Raw genomic sequence first — 27,833 nt, 5'->3', positions numbered from 1 at the left:
AGAGAATTCAAGTAGAAAATTTTAGTTGGAATTAATTGTAATTTATGGTGTGTTATTGATTAAACATAGATTTTCATTTCTAAGATTAATTAATTTCATTTGTATATTTTCTTTTGCTGTTTGGTTTGATCTTGTGACTGTGACAGACAGCTAATGTCCAACTCTAATTTACATTCTTTTACTCCGTATTTATTCATACTGTTAGCCATGCTACTTTTGTCATGTTCGTTCATCTGCCATCTTTGTTTCAACAGATTGTGTTTCTTTTACAGTCTCCATTGTAAGTGTTTTCTGATTGAAATATAGCTTGAATCTTTCTTGCAAGTTTTTCATCACTATTAGAAGATATTTCATGGCAAATGCTTAAGCTTTAACCTGCATTTTTGTTCATGACAGTGTTAAGAAAATCTGTTTTTTGACAACCTTGTTCAACATCATAGTACTCCTTACCCCGCCTGACAATGTTAATGAATTACTTGATACTTATGGCTTTAGTCAAGTAAATAAATTCAGAATCCATAAACCAAATAGTTTTGATTTTAAGTATAGGTATGTCATCTATTTTCAATAAACAAGTTAGCACACATTTTTGTTTAGGTTCCAGCTGAAGCCCGCCTCTTGATGCTGTATTTTATAGGAATATCTCTTCTTGAGATTTCAAAAATTACCATTTTCTCACTGTGTTGAAGACCCATTAGTGGCCTTTGTCTATTTTCTGCTCTTTTATACTTGGGTTGTGATCTCTTAAATACATTCCCCATTTCCATTCTCAATTTAATTTAAATGGAAATGGGGAATGTGTTAAAGAGATTAATAGGGATATATAGACAACAAAATAAAAGTTTAATTTTAAATTATGATAGAATTTGTGCTTTGGGATTGATGGGTAAAAGAAAATAGAAGAAGTTATGATATTTGTAAATTATATTCAACTCATCAAAAGCCTTGAAACATATTAGATCTCTGTTTGAAATGTGCTGTAACTTTCTACAACACTAAAAGATTTCTGTTATCAAAATAATGAAGAAATCTATTATATCTGTTTCCATCTGTTAAAACATGAATTTTGCAGTTAATATTTCAACAGATGGGAACACCAATATTTGCTGTTTTGATAACACAAATCTGTACATGCTAGTAGATGATTCTTCATATTTTCATATATTTCATGGGTATCTATGTGAACAACATATGATGCCCACGGCATGGCTAAGGGGGCATTTAGTTTTTCCCTTGTCCATCCAAAGTTAGTTCCTGTTCTCTAACTTTAGTTTGCCTCAATCAAATGTTATGAAACTTTTACTCGATGCTTATTTCCACAAAGCACAGATTAAGTTTGATTTAAAAAAAAAAAGATCAACAAAATATAAATTTGTTTAGGCTTATTAATGTGGCAGAATATGTCACACCACAAATCTAAAAGAAATACTTCAAGTTTTAGAGTCAGCTGTTCAGTATACACATCAGTTGCCTCTCGAAAAAGATGTTCTATTCTTATAATGACTTAAGTGTAATGGTTCTCATGTCTGTTCTTGGTCACCAGCATATAGACAAAAGTACTAATGTATTCTTCACTTATGAATGCATGAAGGAGTATTGTTAAGTAAAATGATACAATGTGTGTCATTATTATTCTTCAATATGTCTAGAAAATCTTAATATTTATCTTGTAGAATACAATGAAACCCTAGTAGATCTGAATAATGACCATAATTTACAAACAATTTTGGAGGATATTTTGTACCATGTCTAAAAGTGCTTTCAATATAAAAGAGCAGACTTTAGAATTATAGTAATCTGTACTGCAATTTGGGTAAGTAAGGAAATAGAAAATTGGTTTATTGAAGCAGAAAAGTATGTTTTGTATACATAACTAATGAGTTAAAATCAGTGGGCTGTAATTATGTCTGCGTGGTCATTTTTATGAATGGGGGGTGTATTAAGGGTAGTAATCTTTATCTGAGTAAAGCTAATGATATTTTACAAGATAAATACACAGTGATTATGGCCATATTAGTAATTTGATGCTAGAATTGTACTGTACATTTAATTGGGTATAAGGCTGTTTTGGGTAAGGTTGAATATTAATTGGTCAAGCAAAAACTTGTTCTTTTTATGCTTATAGATTGTTTAACCTGTACCTTTTTATGGACTAGCAAATAAGTTGTTGGTGCCATAGAGTTTGACCCTTGTCCGTCATTCCGTCATTCAGCAACAAACTTTACACAGAGTTTTGTTCTAAACGCCTTCAGAGATTGGGCTGATATTTAGTATGTGAGTTAACCATAATGAGTACAGATCAAGTTTAAGTTTCGATCTGCTGGGCTAATTTTTGCCATAATTACGGGCTTTGGACTTTGATAAATTGTTGAAAATCACAGTTATATTCACTTTTTTCTTAAAGCTTTCAGATATATTGGGCTGTTTTTAGTAGGTGAGTTAACCTGGATGAGTTACAGATCAAGTTTCAGTTTTGTTCCACTTGGTTAATTTTTGCCTAAATTATGGGCTTTTGACTTTTGATAAATTGTTGAAAATCACAGTTACCGGTATATGGACTTTTTTCTAAACACCTGTATAGACATTGTCTCGTGGGTTTGAACCCGCCCCGACTGAAAAATGGTAATTTGTCTATTTTCTGATTTATAAACGACCTTGAGAGGTGAACACTGACAAGACTGTGTTTCTTTGTCATTCAAGTATTACCCTATAGTTACAGCAGTCCATGCATGCTAACTGGGAGTATATGGGACTTAAGTGTCTTGCTGGCGAATTATTATTGTCATGTCAGGTCTGCCTGAATGTCCGTTTTTACTGATTTTTGACAAAACAATGTTCTAGATTTTACAGACTAGATTTCTATTGGCCATATTATACCTCGTTTTGTTCCTGTTCCACCTATGCATGCATTTATGATAATAGTTTATACCGACAGTCACTTCCAGTCACCTAGTGCCACTGTGGCCATCAAAAGATGCCCTGCCCTACTGATTTTGACTACTTTTCATGTTTTTCTGATTTTGAACTCTTAAACAGCTATTAAAGTGCCATATTCTCATGAATAGACATCTGAGAAGAGTAAATGGACCATGAACTGCCTGGTTGAAGTCCCTGCTTTCATGACAGTTCAGCTGGGGCAGTTCAAAAAAAGTATGGAGGGTTATACAAAGAACGGTTGTCGCTATCACTCCAGACAGGGGGGATTGGGGGCTAAAGAGTTAAGCTGGAAGCATCCTTTCCTCTACAGGTTATTCTATCAGTTTGGGACTGTGGATAGACAATCTTAGTGAGTGAGGTATGGTCACAGAACCCCAGCAGTACCCCCTATCAATTAAGTAAATGTATTTAGAGATTTCAAAATGGTAAACTTTTGAGATCATAAACATTCTTAGTAACTTTTACCTTATAAATAAGCAATGAGTATGATGTAGAACAGTAATTGGTTGGAATAAATACAACTGTAAATTCAGAAATTATTGCACGCATTTATTATTGTGATTTTGTCTGTTTAAAAGTCTAATACGCAGTTTTGATTTTTGCGATAATGAAAAAAATCCTGTTTAACTCATAAATTCCAAAATGCGAGTTTAAATTATTGCGATTATAACCTGTCACATTTTTCGCAATAATAAAAACATTGCAATATTTTTTGAATTTACAGTATACTTGCATGCTATTTTAGAATAGTATTTCATCAGTGTTGTTACAAGTTTACTTCATTACAAGATTTATTTTATTTAGCCCACATGATTCCTCATTGACCTTTCTAAATTTTGATTTCTGATGAATTTTTATTATCAAAAGTGGATATGAATGTTATTCTCACTTTAATTCTTTATATTTGTACGTGTTTCATGGCTCTTTACAGAACTTTAGAAACATCATTGAAGAGACTGATTGGTGCTAAAAGATCAGATATGTTTAATACTAATGTGTAGTTGGCTTTTCATTAAATGGCATAAGTGAATAGAAATGTCTTGATATTTTGAAATGTTACCATTAATGTGATGTAACATTTTTATCTTATTTTGTATGCATTAAAAATGGTGGATTTGTATGACCTTGAAATTGTGTTCATAGTTATCTTGAACATCAGCCAGCCTACACAGGCAGCTTCATGACAAGGTTTAAAAGCGCTTAGAATTTCATAATTTACTTGTGCTTTCAATTTAAGAATTTAAGTGCTGAAAGGTGAAATGAAGTGTATATACAGACAGACCACAATGACTCATTACTATGAAATATAAAATGTATCCTCTTGGTCATAGTGAAAATGTTGCAAATATCAACATTTAAAGCAAACATTTTATTAAATATTTGTGAAGGGATACTTATATACTCCCCTTTTATTTGATTTTATATCCGTTTTAGTCTGTAATCTTTCATTTTTGTACAGATAGATTGACCAGTGGGCTTGGATGATAATTTCAGAACAACTTGAAAGAAAGAAATCAGTAATTGAATCTCTTGCTATGTGAAAGTTAACACCAATGACCTTATCAATGATTGTGATTCTACAACACTTGATTAGAGATTCTGAGACACTTAACACTTTGAGATCACACAATGATGAGGGGGGATAGGACCTTTATCGGGACTCTGGGATTGGGTGTTTTTAAGCTCAGGATTTCAGGATCAAGACCCCTCCTAACCCCATACAATAATTGTTTTTGTTCTTTGGCATCAGCCATCTTTTATTGTATTGTCAAATCTCTGTTATTATATCCAGTATTGAAGTAGAGTGTCCTTAGACAACCTTTTCAACCTATAGCAGATACATTAATATGTTGTGGTGGATATGTGATAAATATTTTATAAATGTTACTAAAAGATATAAATTGTTGACAAGAATGAACCTATTATTGTCTTTATAAGGAGTGTAATGACTGAATATTAATATATAGAATTGTTGTGAGTAATCTTCCTACCTATAGACAAGATATATTGTTTGATAGACCACATGAAATTTTTACGAAGGTGGTAGATCCAATATATCTAATGTCTTTATTAGTATGTTGTCTTTAGATTGTGTACTACAGGATATTTTTATTAGTAATAAAAAAAATACTTTTTTAATATAAACTATCTGCCTACAATTATGTGGGTTGATACCTTGCATATTGCATATTATTGGAGGATGTACAGTGACTTACAGTGGCTTCCATCATTTGACTCTAATGGAAAGTTGTCTCATTGGCAATATATCTCCTTATGTTTATATTTAACCATTTTTTTAGTTTTTGTTTTACAAAAATACATTTTTTTTTCATTAAATTAGTGATGGATTTTAGTTGGTTAACTGTTATAGGTTATCTGTGTCACAGATGATGCTGGGGTTGTTATTATAATCCTGTCCTCTTTTCCTCAATTGTTCTCTACAGAATTAAAATGATTACTGTTTGTTTTTGTACTTGCATGAGTAACACACATCAGGCATAAAACTTTGCTCAGTGCTCACAGCACAAAAATCATGCTAGAAACATGAAATTCAGCATTTTGATTGGTTGATTTTCCAGTACGAGTACAAAAACTGCCTTGAAAGTTTTATGACCTCAAGGCCAGGTGCCACATTTGGAGCAGAATCTGCATACCATTCCAGAGCACCTGAGATTACTCCTAGATTTTGATTGGGTTTATGTTGCTAAATTTTGAGTTTTCTATGTTTTATTTTGTGAACTGTTGTTTGTCTTGGTAATAATTAAGGTTTTTTTCTATGTAATCATCAGTTTGTTTTGAACATATGAGTTGCATTATCCCTTTGGTGTCTTTCGATAGCATGGTTGGTTCCATATTGAACTATGCATCTGAAATATGGGGTTTTCACCGTGCAAATGATAGAAAGCAAATACACAACCGTTTCTGTAGATTTGTTTTAAAACTAGGTAAAAATGTTTCTTTAAGTTTTTTATGTGGTGAACTTGGACATTTGCCTATGTATGTCTCAAGAAAACAAATTATTTTGAAATATTGGCTTCATATTATTGTAAATAAGCCACCTATTGTTTATGATGAGAGAATTATTTAGATTTTTTTATTAATAGTAACTTACTTACAAAATTGAGAAGTGGTACTTTGATACTGAATTTGGAATTAGGGCGATATAAAAATATTCCTAGACATATGTGTCTATGTATATGCTGCAATATGGATTGTATTGAAAATGAATACCACTTCATACTTGTATGTCCAGCTTACAGAACTGTTAGACAAGAACATTTGCCAAAATATTATTGTTCTTGGCCAAATAATTTAAACTTTTTCATTTACTTCAAGCAAAATATTCATTCATTCATTCATTCCCTCTCATTTAAATTATACTATCAAAATTATATAAAGGGGAGACATCATATCTCTGTGTTTATTTTAGAAATTTACAGAGTTTTAATATTGACTTTGAAGAGGACCCCTGTATGCACAGTAATTTGAATATTACCCATTACTCAACAAAGAAGCAGGATTTTAGGAGACTTTGCTTGTAAACTTACTAAATAAATAAAGCAAAATACTTGTATTCTTGTTATTTGTACAAATGTTGGTTGATTGCAGGATGAAAGTTCTAATTAGGTATCTTTTACATCATCATATAAATTAGATTAAATCTTGTAAATAAAATGATAAACCCTGGAATTGATGGACTTGTCTTAATGAATAGATTGGTAGTAGATTAAGGAGAATATTGGAGATAGATGTGTTCTTCCTCAAGGACAGTAATTGTGACATTAAGATGAACTTAGGCGAATGACAAGTTTTTTCCAGAACATGTATATGAATTAATGTGACTGATTCATAACTTGTATTTTGTGGCGGTCAGTTTTTATTTGTGGAAAGTGGAGTGTCCAGAGAGAGAGAACCAATTTTTGGTAAAAAAATAAAAATTCTTAAGTTAGGTCAATTATGATTAAAGTTGAGCTCACTGACCATCTACATGATTAAACAATTTTTTTTGAATAAGTGTAAACCAATGCTTTTTTTATCATGTTAGATGGAATTGCTTTGATATCTGGTATATAATTTTAGCACTTTGTTCCTGAACAATATATTTTTTACTGGTTAAAGGTGCTGTGTGTTGTCACGCAATACTCTGAGAAACCTTTTTATTTAAGGAATTCATGTATAACCTCTGAAGTCAGCCAAATCTATATGAGCACCCTTAAAAAAAATGCTATTCAAAATTAATTCAATAAAGTAAAGAATTAGGGAAAAATGAATTAATTATAATTAAAAATTGTTTTGTTCTGTATAAGGGTAAAGATGAAAGAAAGTATGAAACATTAAACTGGAAATGAAGCGGAAAAGAAATCTACAGTAAAAGTTAGCAATATGATTTAATTTGGACAGCCATCCCTATCAATCCTATTAGCTGTAATTGTAATGTGATTACATTACTAATCAAGATCCATTACTATCAAATGTTTCCCAGAAATGGCTTTAGTAGGATTTTAATGTGGCAACTGTTTATTTGATTATCAATATTACACTGAAACATTCCATACTCATATTGTTTGAAGGATTTAGAGAATTATTGACAGGAATAAATAAATGTAGAATTATTGTTACGATTCTGACCTTTTCCTTGAAATTCAATTTCTATTGTGGGGGCTTTTATATAACAACACTTAATATGTCATTTTATAGAGATGTATCATATATTGACACAAACATTTGTAACCAACCTAACTCAGTCTCAAGTATTAATGTCTCATATTAGTATTTGTAGAAATAAAAACAGTCATGGCTTTAATTTTGAATATCAAATATTGTCATCAGTGGTTGGGATTGCGATATTTCTTTGTTCTGATAGAAACCAATAGTTCTAGGAGTGGGTGGAGTTTCTTTGTTAATGTGAATTTCCTAAGCAGAAAGACTAATCTCAATATATCATCTTTTGTAATGAAAAAGCAAGAAAATTTAAAGCAGATTAGATTTACATCAAAAGCATATTTTCTGAAGGAATATATACATAAAAAGAAAGCTTTTTTTATAATATATTTATCAAGTTTCAGGTATATTAAAATCCAGCAGGGAAAAACTAAAATTATAATGAGAAAAAATCTTCAGTTCAAATTCCTAAAATACACAAGTGTTTTGCCATGTTCTGTTCTGTTCAACTCTGTACAGCATTGGCAGACCAGGGGTGGGTTCTGGGGGGTTAGAACCCCCTTTATTTTGGCTGCTCAATGCATTTGAATGGGGACATATAGTTGGACCCCCCCCCCCCCCTTTTATCCTGGATTGGGACTTTCCCCTTTTTAGCTCACCTGGCCCGAAATTATTGCCCTTTATAGTCAATTTTTAACCATTTTTCGTTAATTAAAGTAATCTTTTACAAAAATCTTCTCCTCTGAAACTACTTGGCCAAATTAATCCAAACTTGGCCACAATCATCTTTGGGGTATCTAGTTTAAAAAATGTGACCTGGTCAACCAACCAAGATGGCCGCCACGGCTAAAAATAGAACAAAGGGATAAAATGCAGTTTTTGGCTTAAAACTCAAAAACCAAAGCATTTTGAGGGAATCTGACATGGTAAAAAATGTTTATCAGGTCAAGATCTATCTGCCCTAAAATTTTCAGATGAATCGGTCAATCGGTTGTTGGGTTGCTGCCCCTGAATTGGTAATTTTGAGGAAATTTTGCTGTTATAGTTATTATCTTGAATATTATTATAGATAGAGATAAACTGTAAACAGCAATAACGTTCAGCAAAGTAAGATCTACAAATAAGTCAACATTACCAAAATGGTCAGTTGACCCGTTTAGGAGTTATTGCCCTTTATAGTCAATTTTTAACCATTTTTCGTAAATTAAAGTAATCTTTTACAAAAATCTTCTCCTCTGAAACTACTTGGCCAAATTAATCCAAACTTGGCCACAATCATCTTTGGGGTATCTAGTTTAAAAAATGTGTGGCTTGACCTGGTCAACCAACCAAGATGGCCGCCACCGCTAAAAATAGAACATAGGGGTAAAATGCAGTTTTTGGCTTATAACTCAAAAACCAAAGCATTTTGAGGAAACCTGACATGGGGTAAAAATGTTTATCAGGTCAAGATCTATCTGCCCTGAAATTTTCAGATGAATCGGTCAATCAGTTGTTGGGTTGCTGCCCCTGAATTGGTAATTTTGAGGAAATTTTGCTGTTTTTGGTTATTATCTTGAATATTATTATAGATAGAGATAAATTGTTAACAGCAATAATGTTCAGCAAAGTAAGATCTACAAATAAGTCAACATGACCAAAATGGTCAGTTGACCCCTTTAGGAGTTATTGCCCTTTATAGTCAATCTTTAACCATTTTTCATAAATCTAAGTAATCTTTTACAAAATCTCCACTGAAACTACTAGGCCACAATCATCTTTGGGGTATCTAGTTTGAAAAATGTGTCCGATGACCTGGCCATTCAACCAAGATGGCCGCCACGGCTAAAAATAGAACATAGGGGTAAAATGCAGTTTTTTGCTTATAACTATGAAACCAAAGCATCTAGAGCAAATCTGACAAGAAGTTAAATTGTTAATCAAGTCAATATCTATCTGCCCTGAATTTTTCAGATGAATTGGACAACTGGTTGTTGGGTTGCTGCCCTCCAATTGGTAATTTTTAAAGAAATTTTGCCGTTTTTGGTTATCTTGAATACTATTATAAATAGCGATAAACTGTAAACAGCAATAATGTTCAGCAAAGTAAGATCTACAAATAAGTCAACATGACCTAAATGGTCAATTGACCCCTTAAGGAGTTATTGCCCTTTATAGTCAATTTTTAACAATTTTCATTAATTTGGTAAATTTATGTAAATTTTTACCAAATATAGTTCTCTGTTACTAATGGGCAAAGTTCATGATAGATATAATTGTAAGAAGCAAAATCGTTCAGTAAAGTAAGAACTTCAAACACATCACCATCACCAAAATACAATTTTGTCATGAATCCATTTGTGTCCTTTGTTTAATATGCACATAGACCAAGGTGAGCGACACAGGCTCTTTAGAGCCTCTAGTTAAAATGGCTGTACCTACCCCTGAGTACAGTACCAAAAGCTTTCAGATAAAATCATAAAAGCTGTGAACTTTTTTTAATTAGTTATCAAAGGTACCAGGATTATAATTTAGTACGCTAGACGCGCGTTTCGCTTTCATAAAACTCATCAATGACACTCATATCAAAATGTTGATAAAGCCAAACTAGTACAAGTTGAAGAGCATTGAGGATCAGAAATCCAAAAAAGTTGTGCCAAATAGGGCTACGGTAATCTATGCCTGGGATAAAAAAAATCCTTAGTTTTTCAAAAATTAAAAGTTTTGTAAACAGGAAATTTATAAAAAAAACACATTAATCAAGTTTCAAGAAGTTGAGTTAGATTTGTATCCAGCATTTAATGAATTTTAGTCCTTTTAAGAGGAAGTTGTGGAAGGGATAGACTGAGTTATTCATGTATTGGTCCAGTTATATCAAAACGGTTTGTCCTTAAGAAGAGCTTCAACATTGTATAATTATACTATCCTTGCATGTTATCATTTCAAATTAAATCAATGTAAAGACTGATTGAAGTGTGAACTTGGACAAAGAGAAAGACTGATTGAAGTGTGAACTTGGACAAAGAGAAAGACTGACTGAAGTATAAACTTGGACAAAGAGAAAGACTGATTGAAGTGTGAACTTGGACAAAGAGAAAGGCTGATTGAAGTGTGAACTTGGACAAAGAGAAAGGCTGATTGAAGTGTGAACTTGGGCAAAGAGAAAGGCTGATTGAAGTGTGAACTTGGACATAGAGAAAGACTGATTGAAGTGTGAACTTGGACAAAAAAAGTAAAGATCTTAATTTTCACACTGATATGAAGTTTCTTTCTAGATAACTCAGCAAACTAGTGGCTTAATTAGTTGGTAGTTGTGAATGTTATTTCCTCTGTGCATTGTTATAAATAGTGTAAATTCTGAAATTATTTTGTTATGACATGAAAGACAAAAGTGTGAGAATAATTATTGCAATCAAGAAAAGCTACATACTAGTATATGTGTCAGATTTGAAATGCAAGTTCTTATTATTGGGAAACTGACCCAGACACATTTATTTGTAATTCTGGATAAATAGTATAAATAAACTATTCTTGACTTAAATATTAAAAGATGATTAATATATACAACTGTATACTCAGTTGTGTTTTGAATAATCAGTGTAAAAATAGAAATTCATTTGCATATATTGGAATAATAACTAGACTTGTTCATAATATTGCTACTAAACAATTCTTTTTCTGTATCTGTTAAAACAAACAAAAAATGGCAGAAACTGAGCTCACCATTTATTTGTTAATTTCTGTGTTATTAGACTAGTTGTAGCTCATTTACGATTCTTCTTTTATTGTCTGTCAGGTAATTAGCTTATTTATATACAATAGCTAAAATCGTTTTATTATGTTGTCTGAGCCTCTAATTTCTCAGACAATTGCTACCGATCGTAGCATCGTCAATCCCTACAAGAAATAGTTAAGACAAGCCAATTGTAACGGAGATGAAAACAAGCAGGAAATTGTTAGGGGATGTCTCTTGTATGGCTGCATGACGAGGCAAGAGATAGATTCATCTAGGGGGAAATTATTTCCTAATGTCATCTGGGTATTGTTACTGGTAGGAAATGTAGTAATATTCACCATATGGTTGTGTGATTTTTATTACCGTTGACAGACATCTGATATATCAATTTACCTTTAATTTGCACTGATTGTCTGTAGCAGAAATGAAACTCATTAAAAAAAAAGGATGGAGACTCGACAATAAAAACAGTATTTACTTGAAAATTTACAATATCTTTTAAAACTCCATTTATTATTATTGAAAAAATAATCTAACAGTTTATAACAACCTCAACGACTATAAAATGCCATTTTAAAAGTTAGCATTGTAAATTAATCAGGTTGTTTGTTTTAAAGATGTATACAGTATTGTGTTACATTTTGTAACACTTGTACATTGCAGAGCTTACTGTATGTAGTTTGGGTTTTGCTTATTGTTGAATACTTGTTTGCATCACATTTTAGAGTTATGCCCCTTTACAAATGACAACAATTTGCTGGATATCCTGTTTCTGTACTCTTACTCAAGTTTGCCTCAACCAAATATTAGGAACCACATACACAATGCTTATTACAAGAAAACTGAGATCAAATAAGAATGTGGGTCAAGCATCACTTTTACTGTTCTTGAGTTATATATTTCTTTATAATGTTATATGAAGCAGGGTCATCATCTGTGTAATGTGGATACATTCCCCAGTTTCTGTAAATTCAGAAATTATTGCTAGGTCATTTGGATTGCGAAAAATGCGACAGAGATGTAAACGCAATAATTTAAACTCACATTTTGAAAATAATTAATATGAATTTAAACATGATTTTCCTAAAAATCGTTAAAATTAAAATCGCATTTAAGTCTAAAATGACAAAATCACCAAAAAAAATGCACACAATAATTTCTGAATTTACAGTATTTGTTTTTGCCATGGCACAATGTCAATTTATTTTCAACTTATGAGTTTGGTTATCTCTTTGGTATCTTTCACAGTCAAACCTGTCATAAAGGATTTTTAGGTGATTGCTCTATTTAGCAAAAAAGTTTGACTGTAATTGTGGAGTAATAATTGATTAATTACATTGTCACCTGATTCTGTATATGTTAATCAGATTTTAGTATTGCAGGGTCAGTGTACATTCAAGTGTCCAGTGACAATTATTTGCTTCATTATGACCATAATTAGATAGTGTGATTAGGTCAAGCTAACCACAATAGGCTAGTACTTTATGTGTACTTCTATAGCTTGATACAGAAAGGTGGATTTTTTTATGGATTTGTAATTACTCAAATTTTGTATGTGACAAATGGCCGGTTTGTTTTACAAAAATAAATCTGCTGATGTCACCACCATCTGGTGGTTTATTGTATTATGATTGAGGAGATACAGACAGCTATTAAGTGTTCAAACAAATTTTCTTTGTATAGATATATACAAATATGTACTTTTGTATACTTTTGTATCAGGGGAAAAAACTAACTCCAAAAATAGAAAATGATGCTTTTGTGTGGTGGAATGATTAGGATTCAATATCTCATGAGCATTTAAAATCGTGTTGAATACATCTGGTAGCATCAAAATTTTTTCTACCATCTTTTCTGAATACAGTTAAAAAAGAACATATTCTGCAAAATTTGACAAATAAGATTTTCTAAGCACTTAGTGAAGTAAATGCTTGCAGTACATTAATGGATTGAGTTACAACACTTTATCTGAACAAAGAGATATTAGGAAAATGTCTGTGAGACTATGAGCTGCCCAACAACACAAAAAAAAAAAAAAAACAACCACAAATGAACATACAATAGGAAAGGGAAGGGGGAGTGTCGGAGGGGTCCTGATCCCAAAATCTGGGTCTTAAAAACATGCAATCCTGAGGTCACAAATTTAAAAATCAATAAATCCTGACATTCCGAAATTTGAAAAAAAAGAAATCCCGGATCCTGAAAGTGTCAATCTGGAAATCCTGAGCTTAAAAACACCTGATCCTGACGTCCCAAAAAAGGTCCTTATCTTTAAGTTGAAGAAGTGTCTTCTATTTTGAAGTATACATTCCTAACCACATAAGTCTTTTTGTGAGACTAAGCATATGATATCCAATCACTGAATCACGTTTTATTATGATACTGATTATGTAGGGCAAACAATATCAGACAACTCTGTACTTTTAATTTACCTTTCATACTTTTATGTTTTTGTATAGTTAGGATACTGGTAGCAACTGAGACAAATTAGTTTATTTGATTGAAGTATATGAGACAGTGAAACCTCAAAAACTTAATCAGCTAAATATAAAAATGGAAATAAAAATAATACTTTCGATTTCTTGTAAACTACATATATAATTGGATCAATGAACTTTTGAATCGACAGACAGCTTAGTCTCATAAGTTTATACTACTACACAAATAACTAATCAGTTTATACTACTACACAAATAACTAATCCTGTTAACAGCTGTTCCGAGTTTTGATGGACTTAGCCTTGTCAGGAATCTTCTATTGATGAGTGGCTAAGTAAGGCGGTTGACACTAATGTAACGGTACCTCAGGACTCTTCTATTGATGAGTGGCTAAGTAAGGCGGTTGACACTGATCTATATGTACCATAATTAGCACTCTCTTGCCATTGCAATGTTTGCTTGCATTGTCAAAATAAGGAATAGAGCACATGATGTAACTACTGTGGGAGATTTTCATAGCTTATTTTGACTTAGTTTAGAGGGGGGATAGGAGGGGTCCTGATCCAGGAATCTCGGGCTTAAAAATATGTAATCCCACATCCCGGATTTAAAAACACAAAATCCTGAGGTCCCGAAATTCAAATAAAAAATTCCTGGATCCTGAAAGGGTCAATCCTGAAATCCCGGGCTTAAAAACAGCCGATCCCGGAGTCCCGATAAAGGTCCTATCCCCCCCTCAGTTTAGCATTGGTTTATTAGTCTCTAATATTTGTCATCTCAATTTTCCAACAAGAAATCAGACAACCCCAAAATTTTTATAAATATCTGGTGTGTTAAATACTTTTTCAATTCAGAGTTGAAGACTAAAATGCAATTTTAAACAAAAACTATTAACTATTTTGAAAAAAAAATCAATCTTTTGCAACTTTTTTTTTCTTGTCCGTTTAGGTTTAATTGAATTTATCACTAAGCATCTATAAATAATATTTTGACATCTTTTGTCATTAAAAACAGGAAAATTGTCAATACATGTACATTATGCATGTCTTCATTAAAATACAACTTGTTGTAATAAGTACAATGAAATATTGATTCAGTTCATATATAAATCACTTCAATTTTCAAAACACTAACACATGTAACAGGAAAGGCATAAATGATTCAGATCCAAACTCACACCTCCATTCATTGTGACATATATATGTTCCGTTGAGATGTTATTTGACGGAGAACCTTGCCCTAGAAAATTGATATTATTATATAAGGAAGACCAAAAGGAGAAATATGTTTGAAACTTAGAAAATAAATGCTTGTTTTTATCACAACATGAATGTCCTAGGAGGGGTTTAGGTCTCTAAAACAGGATAAACCCTGCCACATTTGTTATGTGCTCTAATCCCAAGTCTCAAGCCTGTAGTTGTCATTGGTACATGCCTTCCATTTTTGATTTTCTTAAATTGTTTTTTATAAATAAGGTCATTATTTTTTTACGACCGCAAAAAATATTTTAGTTTGAATTGTTTCAGGTTTCTTATGTCAGGGAATTTTATAACTATAAAGAAAAGGTTTTTCTCATTGTTGAAGGTGGTAGGGTGACCTTTCCTTGCTTATATCCAGTAGTTTAACCACTGGTAAGTTATAAGTTGTCTCATTGGCAATTATAGCACATCTCCTTATTTTTGTAAGGAATGCATATCTGCAGGAGTAAAAAATGCATTATTTATCCTCCAATTTACATCAAACTATTTGTTTTATTTTATAACATCTTTGTGCATTTTTTAGACATGAAACTAAGGGGTTTTCGAATATCTTTGTTGGGATAATTTCCAGGACTGAGATAAAATGATTTAAATGATAAAATTGGTATACTCTAAGTCATGGTTGAATTAAGTACATGAGAATACAGAGAGACACTTTTTTTAAAACAGGCAAAATGAACATGTCAGTTAAAGGGTGCAGGGAACCAGTTTGCCTATAAAACATGTAGATAACGTCAGAAATAGGTGTAATTTAAAAGAGTCTGTCTTGTAATGGAATGATATGAATCAAATATAATTTTGTCTTGTTATGGAACCGATATGAATCAAACCGCTACTATTGAGATTGATCATAATAGACGTGTGGTGATAAGTGCATTAGATTACGGATGTTAACCACACCTTCAATGATGTTATCCAAGTATCTTGTTATAGACCTGACTATATTTGTATTGAAATTAAAGAAATATGATCAGTGTTGCTGATTGCAATGATATATCCCTCAGTACGGCTTTATAACGGCTTTATTACGTTTATTATTATATTGAATTTATATTTCACAGAAAGAGATGTGTAGAATCATATTCCTCTAACTATAAGCGGATTTATATTTTTCGCAAAAAAAATCTTTACAATAAATGACTGGCACACTGTTCTAAGCTGTTAATGCACACAATTCTCTTGTTTTGCCGATGTTTTTATATAACCAAAAATGATGAATTTTGAAAAAGACTGAAGAAGGTAGAATTTCAAATTAAATCTAATAAGACTTTTTCTATCTATTAGAAGTTAGTTGAAGGGCAAGGCTAGCATCTTTTTGGTTTTAAGATTTGATTGAATTTGTAAGTAAGCAAATATTTTATAGTAAGTCTTTCTATGTTAAATGTTTCACTATTGTTTCTGGTAAAGGTGAAAGTTGATACCTATTATAAGGAACCTGCTGCATTTGTTTGCATTTATCCTAAGTCTTGAACCTGATGTTCAGTGGTTGTCGTTTGTTGATGTGGTTCATTATGGCTTCTTGTTTCTCATTTTTTATATAGATTAGACTTTTGTTCTTCTGGTTTGAATGTTTTTTCATTTGTCATTTTTGGGGCCCTTTATAGCTGCTGTTTTGTGTGAGCCAAAGCTCTCAGTGCATGTGTTGATTGAAGAATGTACTTTGACCTTATGAATAATACCTATGATGGTAAAAGCTTTTACAAATTGTGACTTGGAGAGGTATCTCATTGGCACTCAAGTACCACATCTTCTTATATCTATTTCAAATGAAAACTAAACCCCTGATGAATGGTCATGAATTTGTCAGTATGACTTTTGTATGACTGCCTTGGTGTTATGACACTTATTTGATATCAACCCATGCTAATTCTTGTTTATTTTCACATTCTTGCAAAAATGTAACATTGTTTGTTGGATTACTGTCTTAATGGCAGTTATCCCCCCTTACATGTTTAGGTTGTTTGCAAAATACAATTCTAATGACTATCAAAATTGCTGGTTTTAGTAGATTTTATATTTTATTTTATGAACTAAAGCAAGGAGATATCATAGCATGTCTGTTACAATGGTAAATAATGCCAAAAATATAAGTTGGTGCATGATGTTAATGATAGCTCAAAAGACAATGCCAAGTAAGATTTTTTTTCAGTTCTATAGGAGAACGTTAGCAAACAGTGTTCTTAAGTTGTCACGATAAATGGCATTATTAGGGACATTTAACCAACCTCTGTCAGATTTAAAGTTGAAGCAGAAGTAATTGAACGACTTCTACAAATGACTAGAATTTAGATTATATTGTAGAACTAATTGTGGTCTATCAGTTTATGCCCAAGTTTTAGCTTATTAGTATTCATGTTTCATTTTGGTTTGCCATTCTTTAAATGCCATGTAATTTCACTGAACTTTTAATCAAATTAATTGTGTATACAATTTTTCAATATTCTGTAATGATATTGAAGAGTCTGTCCAGGTTATTTTCCTTTATTATTTTCTGTTTGTTATAATTTTCTATTTAAATCGTATTTCATTATTGAGGGAAAAAAATCATTGATCTGACATATTATAAATTTGGAATACTGTGAGGACAATATTATTCATAAGATACATGTACCAATCCAGGGTACAAGTGAACTACAACATTAAGTGTTCAACAAATGACATTTATTATGTAGGCTTGTATGCAGACTTTGACAAAACCATGAAATTTACTATCCATGTACATGTAAGTTTTTCGCAGTCTAAAATCCAAAACATGGTTGTAAAAAAATGGAGTACTCCTATAAACAATTAATGGAATTGAGTTACTTTACATGTTGATATCAACTAATTTGTAGAAGGTGATGTTAACACATTTAACAAATAGCTTTGATACATTGTAGAATAAATCCTTTAACGTTTATTGCCAACATGTCATTGTAGAAAATGAGATATTTTTAGGGTGTAAATTTCTTTAGTTTAATGCTACAAAGTTGTTATTATCCTGTGTTTTATGTGCTTCCTGTTGATCTGTCATGAGTGAAGACATTTCTAACAAGTTTTTATACGACCGCAAATTTTGAAAAAATTTTCGTCGTATATTGCTATCACGTTGGCGTCGTTGTCGTCGTCGTCGTCCGAATACTTTCTTGCAAATACTTTTAGTTTTCGCACTCTAACTTTAGTGAAAGTGAATAGAAATCTATGAAATTTTAACACAAGGTTTATGACCACAAAAGGAAGGTTGGTATTGATTTTGGGAGTTTTGGTCCCAACATTTTAGGAATTAGGGGCCAAAAAGGGCCCAAATAAGCATTTTCTTGGTTTTCGCGCTATAACTTTAGTTTAAGTTAATAGAAATCAATGAAATTTATACCCAATGTTTATGACCACAAAAGGAAGGTTGGTATTGATTTTGGGAGTTTAGGTCCCAACAGTTTAGGAATTAGGGGCCAAAAAGGGACCCAAATAAGCATTTTTCTTGGTTTTCGCACCATAACTTTAGTACAAGAAAATAAAAATCTATGAAATTTAAACACAAGGTTTATGACCATAAAAGGAAGGTTGGTATTGATTTTGGGAGTTTTGGTCCTAACAGTTTAGGAAAAAGGGGCCCAAAGGGTCCAAAATTAAACTTTGTTTGATTTCATCAAGAATTGAATAAATGGGGTTCTTTGATATGCCAAATCTAACTGTGTATGTAGATTCTTCATTTTTGGTCCTGTTTTCAAATTGGTCTACATTAAAGTCCAAAGGGTCCAAAATTAAACTTAGTTTGATTTTGACAAAAAATTAATCGGTTAGGTTCTTTGATATGCTGAATCTAAAAATGTATTTAGATTCTTGATTATTGGCCCAGTTTTCAAGTTGGTCCAAATCGTGGTCCAAAATTAAACTTTGTTTGATTTCATTAAAAATTGAATAAATGGGGTTCTTTGATATGCCAAATCTAACTGTGTATGTAGATTCTTCATTTTTGGTCCTGTTTTCAAATTGGTCTACATTAAAGTCCAAAGGGTCCAAAATTAAACTTAGTTTGATTTTAACAACCAGATGCTTCGCAGGGCGTAGCTTTATACGACCGCAGAGGTTGAACCCTGAACGGTTGGGGCAAGTATGGACACAACATTCAAGCTGGATTCAGCTCTAAATTTGGATTGTGATTAAATAGTTGACACAGCATAGGTTTCTGACACAGAATGAATGTGTTCTAATGAACTTAAAATTTTTGTTTTCTCTTAGAGCAATTCACTATGCTGTTCAATATTAATCCTCTCAAAAAAATGTTTGAAGAAATTTTCTTTTTATTTATGATATTTCAAATGAGAAAAATTGAACCCAATTTTTTAATCACATCCCCCTTTCCCTTATTCCAAATTATTATCTCAATTAAAATATTCTAATGGAGTTTGCAACAATAACTACTCATTTAAATACATCATGAAATATTAAGATGTAAAAAAACTGCTTGTTATCACTGAATGGTAAAGATTATTTAAATTTATCAGTTGGTAGTAAAAAGTGAATATACATTGTATATTGTATTTAACAAAGATTTAAGTTGATTCTGGACAAAGAAAGATAACTCCAATTAAAAAAAAATCTTGCAATAAGATATTTCTTGCTTACTATTTTGGACAAAGAAAGATAACTCTATTTAAAAAAAAATTTGCTATTTCACAATGTTGTGAAATTAGGTATTTCTTGCCATTGCACAATACTGTGCAATTGAAAAGACTTGCTATTCCACAATACTTAATATAATAATTTTAGATCCTGATTTGGACCAACTTGAAAACTGGGCCCATAATCAAAAATCTAAGTACATGTTTAGATTCAGCAAATCAAAGAGGCCCAAAAATTTAATTTTTGTTAAAATCAAACTTAGTTTAATTTTGGACTCTTTGGACCTTAATGTAGGCCAATTTGAAAACGGGACCAAAAATGAAGAATCTACATACACAGTTAGATTTGGCATATCAAAGAACCCCATTTTTTCAATTTTTGATGAAATCAAAAAAGTTTAATTTTGGACCCCGATTTGGGCCAACTTGAAAACTGGGCCAGTAATAAAAAATCTAAGTTCATTTTTAGATTCAGCATATCAAAGAACCCCAAGGATTCAATTTTTGTTAAAATCAAACTAAGTTTTATTTTGGACCCTTTGGACCTTAATGTAGACCAATTTGAAAACGGGACCAAAAGTTAAGAATCTACATACACAGTTAGATTCGGCATATCAAAGAACCCCAATTATTCAATTTTGATGAAATCAAACAAAGTTTAATTTTGGACCCTTTGGGCCCCTTTTTCCTAAACTGTTGGGACCAAAACTCCCAAAATCAATACCAACTTTCCTTTTATGGTCATTAACCTTGTGTTTAAATTTCATAGATTTCTATTTACTTATACTAACGTTATGGTGCGAAAACCAAGAAAAATGCTTATTTGGGTCCCTTTTTGGCCCCTAATTCCCAAACTGTTGGGACCTAAACTCCCAAAATCAATCCCAATCTTCCTTTTGTGGTCATAAACATTATGTTTAAATTTCATTGATTTCTATTTACTTGAACTAAAGTTATTGTGCGAAAACCCAGAATAATGCTTATTTGGGCCCTTTTTTGGCCCCTAATTCCTAAACTGTTGAAACCAAAACTCCCAAAATCAATCCCAATCTTTCTTTTGTGGTCATCAACCTTGTGTCAAAATTTCATAGATTTCTATTAACTTAAACTAAAGTTATAGTGCGAAAACCAAGAAAATGCTTATTTGGGCCCTTTTTGGCCCCTAATTCCTAAAATGTTGGGACCAAAACTCCCAAAATCAATACCAACCTTCCTTTTATGGTCATAAACCTTGTGTTAAAATTTCATAGATTTCTATTCACTTTTACTAAAGTTAGAGTGCGAAAACTAAAAGTATTCGGACGACGACGACGCCAACGTGATAGCAATATACGACGAAAATTTTTTCAAAATTTGCGGTTGTATAAAAATTGAAATCTTGGGGTTCTTTGATATGCTGAATCCAAACATGTACTTAGATTTTTGATTATGGGCCCAGTTTTCAAGTTGGTCCAAATCAGGATCTAAAATATTATATTTAAAAGTATTGTCCAATAGCAAGTCTTTTCAATTGCACAGTATTGCACAATGGCAATAAATATCTAATTGCACAATATTGTGAAATAGCAATATTTTTTTTTAATTAGAGTTATCTTTCTTTGTCCAGAATAGCAAGCAAGAAATATCTAATTGCACAATATTGTGAAATAGCAATATTTTTTTTTAATTGGAGTTATCTTTCTTTGTCCAAAATCAACTCAAATCTTTGTTATATACAATGTATATTCACTTTTTACTACCAACTGATAAATTAAAATAATCTTTACCATTCAGTGATAACAAGCAGTTTTTTACATCTTAATATTTTATGATGTATTTAAATGAGTAGTTATTGTTGCAAACCCCATTAGAAATTTAATTGAGATTAATTTGGAATAAGGGAAAGGGGGATGTGATTAAAAAAAATGGGTTCAATTTTCTCATTTGAAATGAAATTTCATAAATAAAATGAAAATTTCTTCAACCATTTTTTTGAGAGTATTAATATTCAACAGCATAGTGAATTGCTCTAAGAGAAAACAAAAATTTTAAGTTCATTAGAACACATTCATTCTGTGTCAGAAACCTATGCTGTGTCAACTATTTAATCACAATCCAAATTTAGAGCTGAATCCAGCTTGAATGTTGTGTCCATACTTGCCCCAACCGTTCAGGGTTCAACCTCTGCGGTCGTATAAAGCTTCGCCCTGCGGAGCATCTGGTTACATATATATTTTTATCTTGTGCTGTTATAGACCACTGTACAGGGTAAGGGGTTTTATAGGTCAAAAGTACCAGACTTATAATTTGATATGCCAGACACGTGTTTCATCTACATAAGACTCATCAGTGACGCTCAGATCAAAATAGGTTAAAGCGATTTGAGCTTTCATAAACAAACAAAACCCCACCATATGTGTTATGTGCCAGAAGCCTAATGTAATCAATCATATGGATCAGGTCAGCAATAGTCATGTAGTTTATTTTGTTATAAAAAATTAGGCCATCATTTTTAATGTGGAATTATTTTTCATTTGTCATATTGATGCCTTTTATAACTAAAACAATATTGATGGAGTTTGACTCTTTGGTTGAAGGTTGTAACATTGTCCAATTCTCATTCATGTATGTTGATTTTTGATAGATAGATGTCTTATTGGCAATCATACCTGAGACAGTTCTCAATGTATCTATATTGAATTCTTTGCTTTGGGTATACATTTGTGGTATAAAAGTTGGTTTCTTCGGTAAAAGGCAATAAAATGGACTAAAGTACAGATATACATGATATAATTCAGTAGGATATTGAAATAGAAATAATATATTTATAAATAGACTACACTTGGGTAACTGTAATATCAATGTTGTCCGTAGGTACTGCTTGTCGTTCATAACAAACCAACATAACTTGACTGTGAAACTTACCAAAAAACTTATGTACAGAATTATGTATAAAGTTATCCATACAAAATAAAACATGTGGATATATAATTGTCTGCACAACAGACAGAGCCATTGTACACGTTACAATGTTTATGTACGCGGCAGATGATAAACGATGACGAACAGTCTCTGTTATATACATGGGTAGTAAACAACAAATAAATGTTACTATTAATAGACAACAAAGTTTTATGTACGTTGGTCCTTTGTCTTCTGGAAGGTCAAGGACATGTTGTTCTTCTGCCGTTGTTTCTGATAGTGTTATGATTGGAGGACTGACTGTGTCATGACTAGAGTTACGTCTGCTTGATTTATTTGATCTGCTCGATTTATTAGACCTGCTCGATTTATATGACCTATTAGATCTGTTGGATTTTGTTGACTTTTGAGAATGAATTGAAGTCCTACAGCATTCTTCATTACTTTTAGATATGTCTTCTCGGCTTTCAGAGAAATCTTTCTCCCACATTCTGGAATCCAACGTTGGAGTCTGTGGTCTACGTATAAGAAACTCTTTCCTGTCATTCTGGGCAGTCTTTTGTAATTCAGTATCAGATCTAAAGGGAAAGTTTCCTCCATGAATTTTAGGATTTTCTAATTGTGCTTGCAGGGCCTGAATATCTACAGAGAATTTTCTTACGTAATTGTATTGTTTAGCCTTTTCCATAACATCCAGTCCTGTAGACCCTATTTGGCCGATTGTATGTCGACGTCTGCCTAAAATGGCTGCCATGTTGACACTAAGGTGATTATTTTTTGTACGTGAAGGAGAGGGTAGCTCCCCTAGTGTAGAAGTATTGTCATCTTTTATTGATGAAGCATCTTGTGGACCAAGATGTTTTGTAGAGTCATGAATAGATTTTTTCTCGTTGTTTTCATTCTCTTCGTTATCACTTTCATTGTCATCGTCAGCACCTTTAATGAGTAAGCTCGGTATGTTTATATTTAGTCTCTCAGGAGTTGGTGGCTCTGAGTAGTCAGATTCTTCACTTATTTTTTCTGACCGAACATTTTGCTTATAAACCACCATGGCGATCATTATACTCATAACAATAATAGAAGAGGCTATACAAACACTGTAACATGTTACACGATATATGTAGGAATTACTATTAAGAATTAAGTAAGACAATGAGTCGGAAATTTCATATTTTGTAGATATAACCGAATATCCAATTGTATTTACGGTCACCAATACTATTGCAATAACGCTACTGACTAGAATAATTAGCTTTAAATATTTCCGTCCTAATTTGTCCATCAGTACACACAAGCTATGAACACTGATCATAACTAGACTGCAGAATAATCCAGTAAATAAACACATGTATAGACACTGACCTGCAAACTTGACCTTTGATCCGACATCGTACGGTGAATGATGATGATGAATAAGATGATATATTTCTAGTGGACACCACAACAAATCATATAATGTACAAACAATAAGTAATATTGACAAAAATATGTATCGTAGTCGTGACATAAGTCCATTAAAACACATTGCTAACAAAATCGTTATATTTCCACCGCTTCCAAAAAATAAGGCAAGACACAACGTAGTTGACGATAGCACCACTGAATAAAGTTCAATTTCAGTGTCCTTTACTTGAGTGACACTAGTTACATTCCCTGCACCAGCCATTTTGTTGTAGTGTTTCTTTTTGTATGCTATAAATTTTACTTGATCGTCAAGCTTATTGCATTTTGCTTATTTCAACATATAATGTCTTTTGATCTAGGAAAGCTTGTATTTCCTTTTTTCATCCTTTGCTAAGCTGCTGATAATGGAAAAGAAAAGTTAAAAATGGAACCGATCTGGAATTTGTAAAGTTATCGGAAATGGTAGAAACGAAATAATGAAATCAAGTCCGTTCAGACGATGTGATTGACTGCCTGGTCACAATGAAACTGTAATCACGGTATGAGACACTTAAAAAAGATTACTGTTAGAACAACATTTCCCAGACACACATTTATCAAAGCAATCCATGATAATGCTTTACAGTGATGAAGATATTCCCATGTAACATAGATTTCAAATTCTTCCAAGACTATTTCATATTCTTCTGAGACTACTTTTTAAAGAAGTTTATCCTTGTGCTTACAAATATTTTGAAGATATAGCTGTTGAACACTTCTAGATTCTATCCATTAGTTAACACAGTAAACACTGCACTGCTATAATTCAGCTATATTTTTTATAAAGTAGAATAATGTCCTGTACTTTTGTCTTTTTATGGTAAATTGCATTTAAATCTTATGAAAAGGTTAAAGATGTCTAGCTGCATACACAATAACAGCATTAAACTCCTTGAGAAGTGTTAAATTTTTAAAATAAGTTGTGTTCAAGTTTAACGACTCTCGACTCTCGTATAGCTACTTCAATACTTGTCAATAATTTGATCAATAATCATATCTGATGTCCAACGTAGTCATTCGTCAGTTTTCACAATTTTAACTTTTAACAGATGGTTCATTAAAATATCCATTTCTATATTTACACATTTTTGTTTTCTCCAATTGAATTTTATTCTTTCCTTAATTTGCTGCTTCTGCTGAATGTTAATTTCAGTTCAGTAATATAATGTTTCTTTTGGAGCCAGTTTTGTTATAAAAAAGATATGATCTATAAATTTATGACGATATGGACATGCATTGACAATATTGATATAAGTTGGATTGTCATTTTCTTTATTTGTAGATTTCTGTTCTATCATTAGTTAAAATACTGTCCTTGCTATACAAATTCAATATCGGTTGAGCTGTAATTGATTTCAACGTTGACAAATTCAATAAGACAAAACCTGTTACGAACCTACCATAACTGTCTCTGATCCTCTCCACATTGTTGAAATGGTCCACAATCCCAATTATTATTTAAAAATCGTTTTTCTTTCTTTTTTACAAAAGAAATGATTGATTTTGTCTTGGTCATCAACTTGTAACCATGTAATTTAGGTTATTTCTTTTATTAATCATTGACAACTTTGCGTAGTTCAATGTGACACAAGTTTCATAAGCTATCCATCAGTATTTGAATAAATTCAATAACTTGCATCAAATGTGTTAATTTCATTCACAATATAAAATCCCTGATGGATTTTCAAATCTTTACTAACTGACTTGTATTTACTTAGATGGTATTAAAGAACTGAGCTGTACTTTCCAATAGTCCTCTTTCATCTCTGATTAAATGATGATTTTTATATTTCCAGGTATATATTATTACTGTAGTATATGAAAGTTAATAGCATACTTTGTTCATGTTGACGATATGTCATATCTTATACTACTTTTCACAACATGTATATTTCCCCAATACTTCAACAATTCTCAGTTTTCACAAGCATTGGATAACTTCTTATGAAATCAATAAAGACAAATGATGGATCATTTGGGAAGCTTGATGGATAACATGATAAAAATCTCCCGATTTCATTGGGTGACAAGATTAGTTAGTTTTCATATTACTTGTCACAACCATAGCTGATGCCTCACAATCTCTCGTCTGTAAAATAAAAATAAATGGAGATGAAATGTAATAGAATAAAATAGTCTACAACTGGGGGCATTTCTATAGATCTTAGAATATAGATATAATGTCTTCATGTCGGCATTATGCGATCATGGTTGACAATTTTAAGACATTAGTTTCAATATCATTAGATAACAATACAGTCTGTCATATTGATGTAAATAATGTTTTTAACGTTAGAGTGCAAGTTACATAATCTTCGTACGCAGCAATTTAACATGGCTTTTATAATGTCAAAACCATGAGTTGAAATCGATTCATAAGAAATTTCAGTAATATCCTGCTAGTTTTTTTCAAGACAAACCAAATGCCAGTAGAACATTGTAGATCTGTAGAATGTCTAGAAATTAGTTGAAGCTTATAAAAAAACATATATATACATAGTAAACTTATTTCACTGGGTACACCCTACATATTTTTTGTTACCTAACACTACAGGGAGACAACTCTGTAAAATAGTTTTAATCACATTGTATTGTAAAGGAAATAATTAAGCTTCTGAATGATCAAAATTAGTGTTTGTAAAACTGCTATATAACCAATGAAATTTTTCTGATGAAATCGTTGGTTTAAATGGGTTTTTTTTAATTTTTGTCAAAGGGTCAAAGTAAATATTTTTGTAAGATATTTATGTAAATTAAACAAGCCAAATTGTTTTTTAGTCAAGGTGTTGGGTACCACCTTAATGCAATTTTCCTCAGGGTCAGACCAGTTGACACTTATTTATATGCAATATATGAGGTAACAGTACTAGATACGCTTAACCATCAAAGTTGAATCACTTATGCTTGTTCAATTGTCAGGCAATAGTTAAAAAGAAATCAAACTAAGGCAACATCTCAAATGTAATTAATATCCATTATAATTATTTTCTATATAAATAAACAAAAATACATTTGAAAAGTCCAGGTCAATACTGTTAACCATAAAGAAACATACATCATGTACATACTAGCTTCATTTGTCTGACAATGACAATGTACTTATGTAACTTGGTTAATCCCAAAAATAATATGGAAAAAGAAAAAAAAAACAATGTTTGACCTTCAGTTTTCACTCCCACTAAATTCTTACCTCAATAAGGTTGGTAAAGATCACAACATTAACAATTAAACATAACATTAGAAAAAACTAGGAGATATATATATGAAAACTGACAGTTTCAAATGTCACAGTTTGTTTGAATAGAATTTGTGAGACTCAGGATGTTTAATGAAGGTTTAAGTAAAGTCTGAGGGTAAAGTTCATAGTGTATTGACACATATTAAGTGTGGGCTGACGGTTTAATTCAGGGAATTAGCACTCTAAGTAATAAGTTACATACTGTTAAATATGATCTGATTATAGTAGATTTCTTGTTTTTGTATATAAGAAGATGAAATATGGTTATTTGGTAGAAATGCTGATGAAATAGCAACCTGACAATAGATGGTTTTCAAAAACATTGGTATACTGTGCATTCATTTATTTTCGCAGGTATCAATTTTCGTGGATAGCTGAAAACTGTCATATTCATTGATATTTGATTTCATAGTTTTGTCAATCTCTTTATACAAACCTATTAAAAATATAATTTTTGTAGGGCATTTGAATTCGTGGTTCACTGCTGTATTCACGAAACCAAAGAAAATTGGTAAATAATGAATCCACAGTAGATAAAAAAACTTTAACTGTAGTGGCGACTGATCTATATATATATATAGGTAACACTCTAATACAGGGTTAACTGTAATAGCGACTGATCAATATATATATATATAT

The 27,833-nt window shown here is 31.7% G+C and overlaps 2 protein-coding genes across 5 annotated transcripts in view; one reads left to right on the top strand and one right to left on the bottom strand.

Moving 5' to 3' along the window:
* The window catches only part of LOC134697661 (arginine--tRNA ligase, cytoplasmic-like), a 111,461-nt gene that overhangs the window by 18,438 nt on the left and 65,190 nt on the right, over positions 1 to 27,833 (top strand). The gene's annotated exons all lie outside the window — the stretch shown is intronic.
* Positions 22,397 to 27,833, bottom strand: part of LOC134695683 (uncharacterized) — a 42,128-nt gene continuing 36,691 nt past the window's right edge. For 3 of the 4 annotated variants that reach the window (XM_063557032.1, XM_063557031.1, XM_063557029.1), the window contains exon 2: positions 22,397 to 26,045. In XM_063557032.1, coding sequence (XP_063413102.1) covers positions 22,428 to 24,179 — 1,752 coding nt within the window. In that variant the 5' untranslated portion in view covers positions 24,180 to 26,045 and the 3' untranslated portion in view covers positions 22,397 to 22,427. Of the gene's footprint in view, positions 26,046 to 27,146; positions 27,269 to 27,833 lie in introns of those variants that run through there. The other variant, XM_063557033.1, reaches the window with a different exon arrangement.

This window comes from Mytilus trossulus, chromosome 14, assembly GCF_036588685.1.
Source record: "Mytilus trossulus isolate FHL-02 chromosome 14, PNRI_Mtr1.1.1.hap1, whole genome shotgun sequence".
NCBI classification, from domain to species: Eukaryota; Metazoa; Mollusca; class Bivalvia; order Mytilida; family Mytilidae; genus Mytilus; species Mytilus trossulus.
Note: the sequence above shows the minus strand (reverse complement) of the source record. Positions and strands in the feature narration are given on the sequence as shown.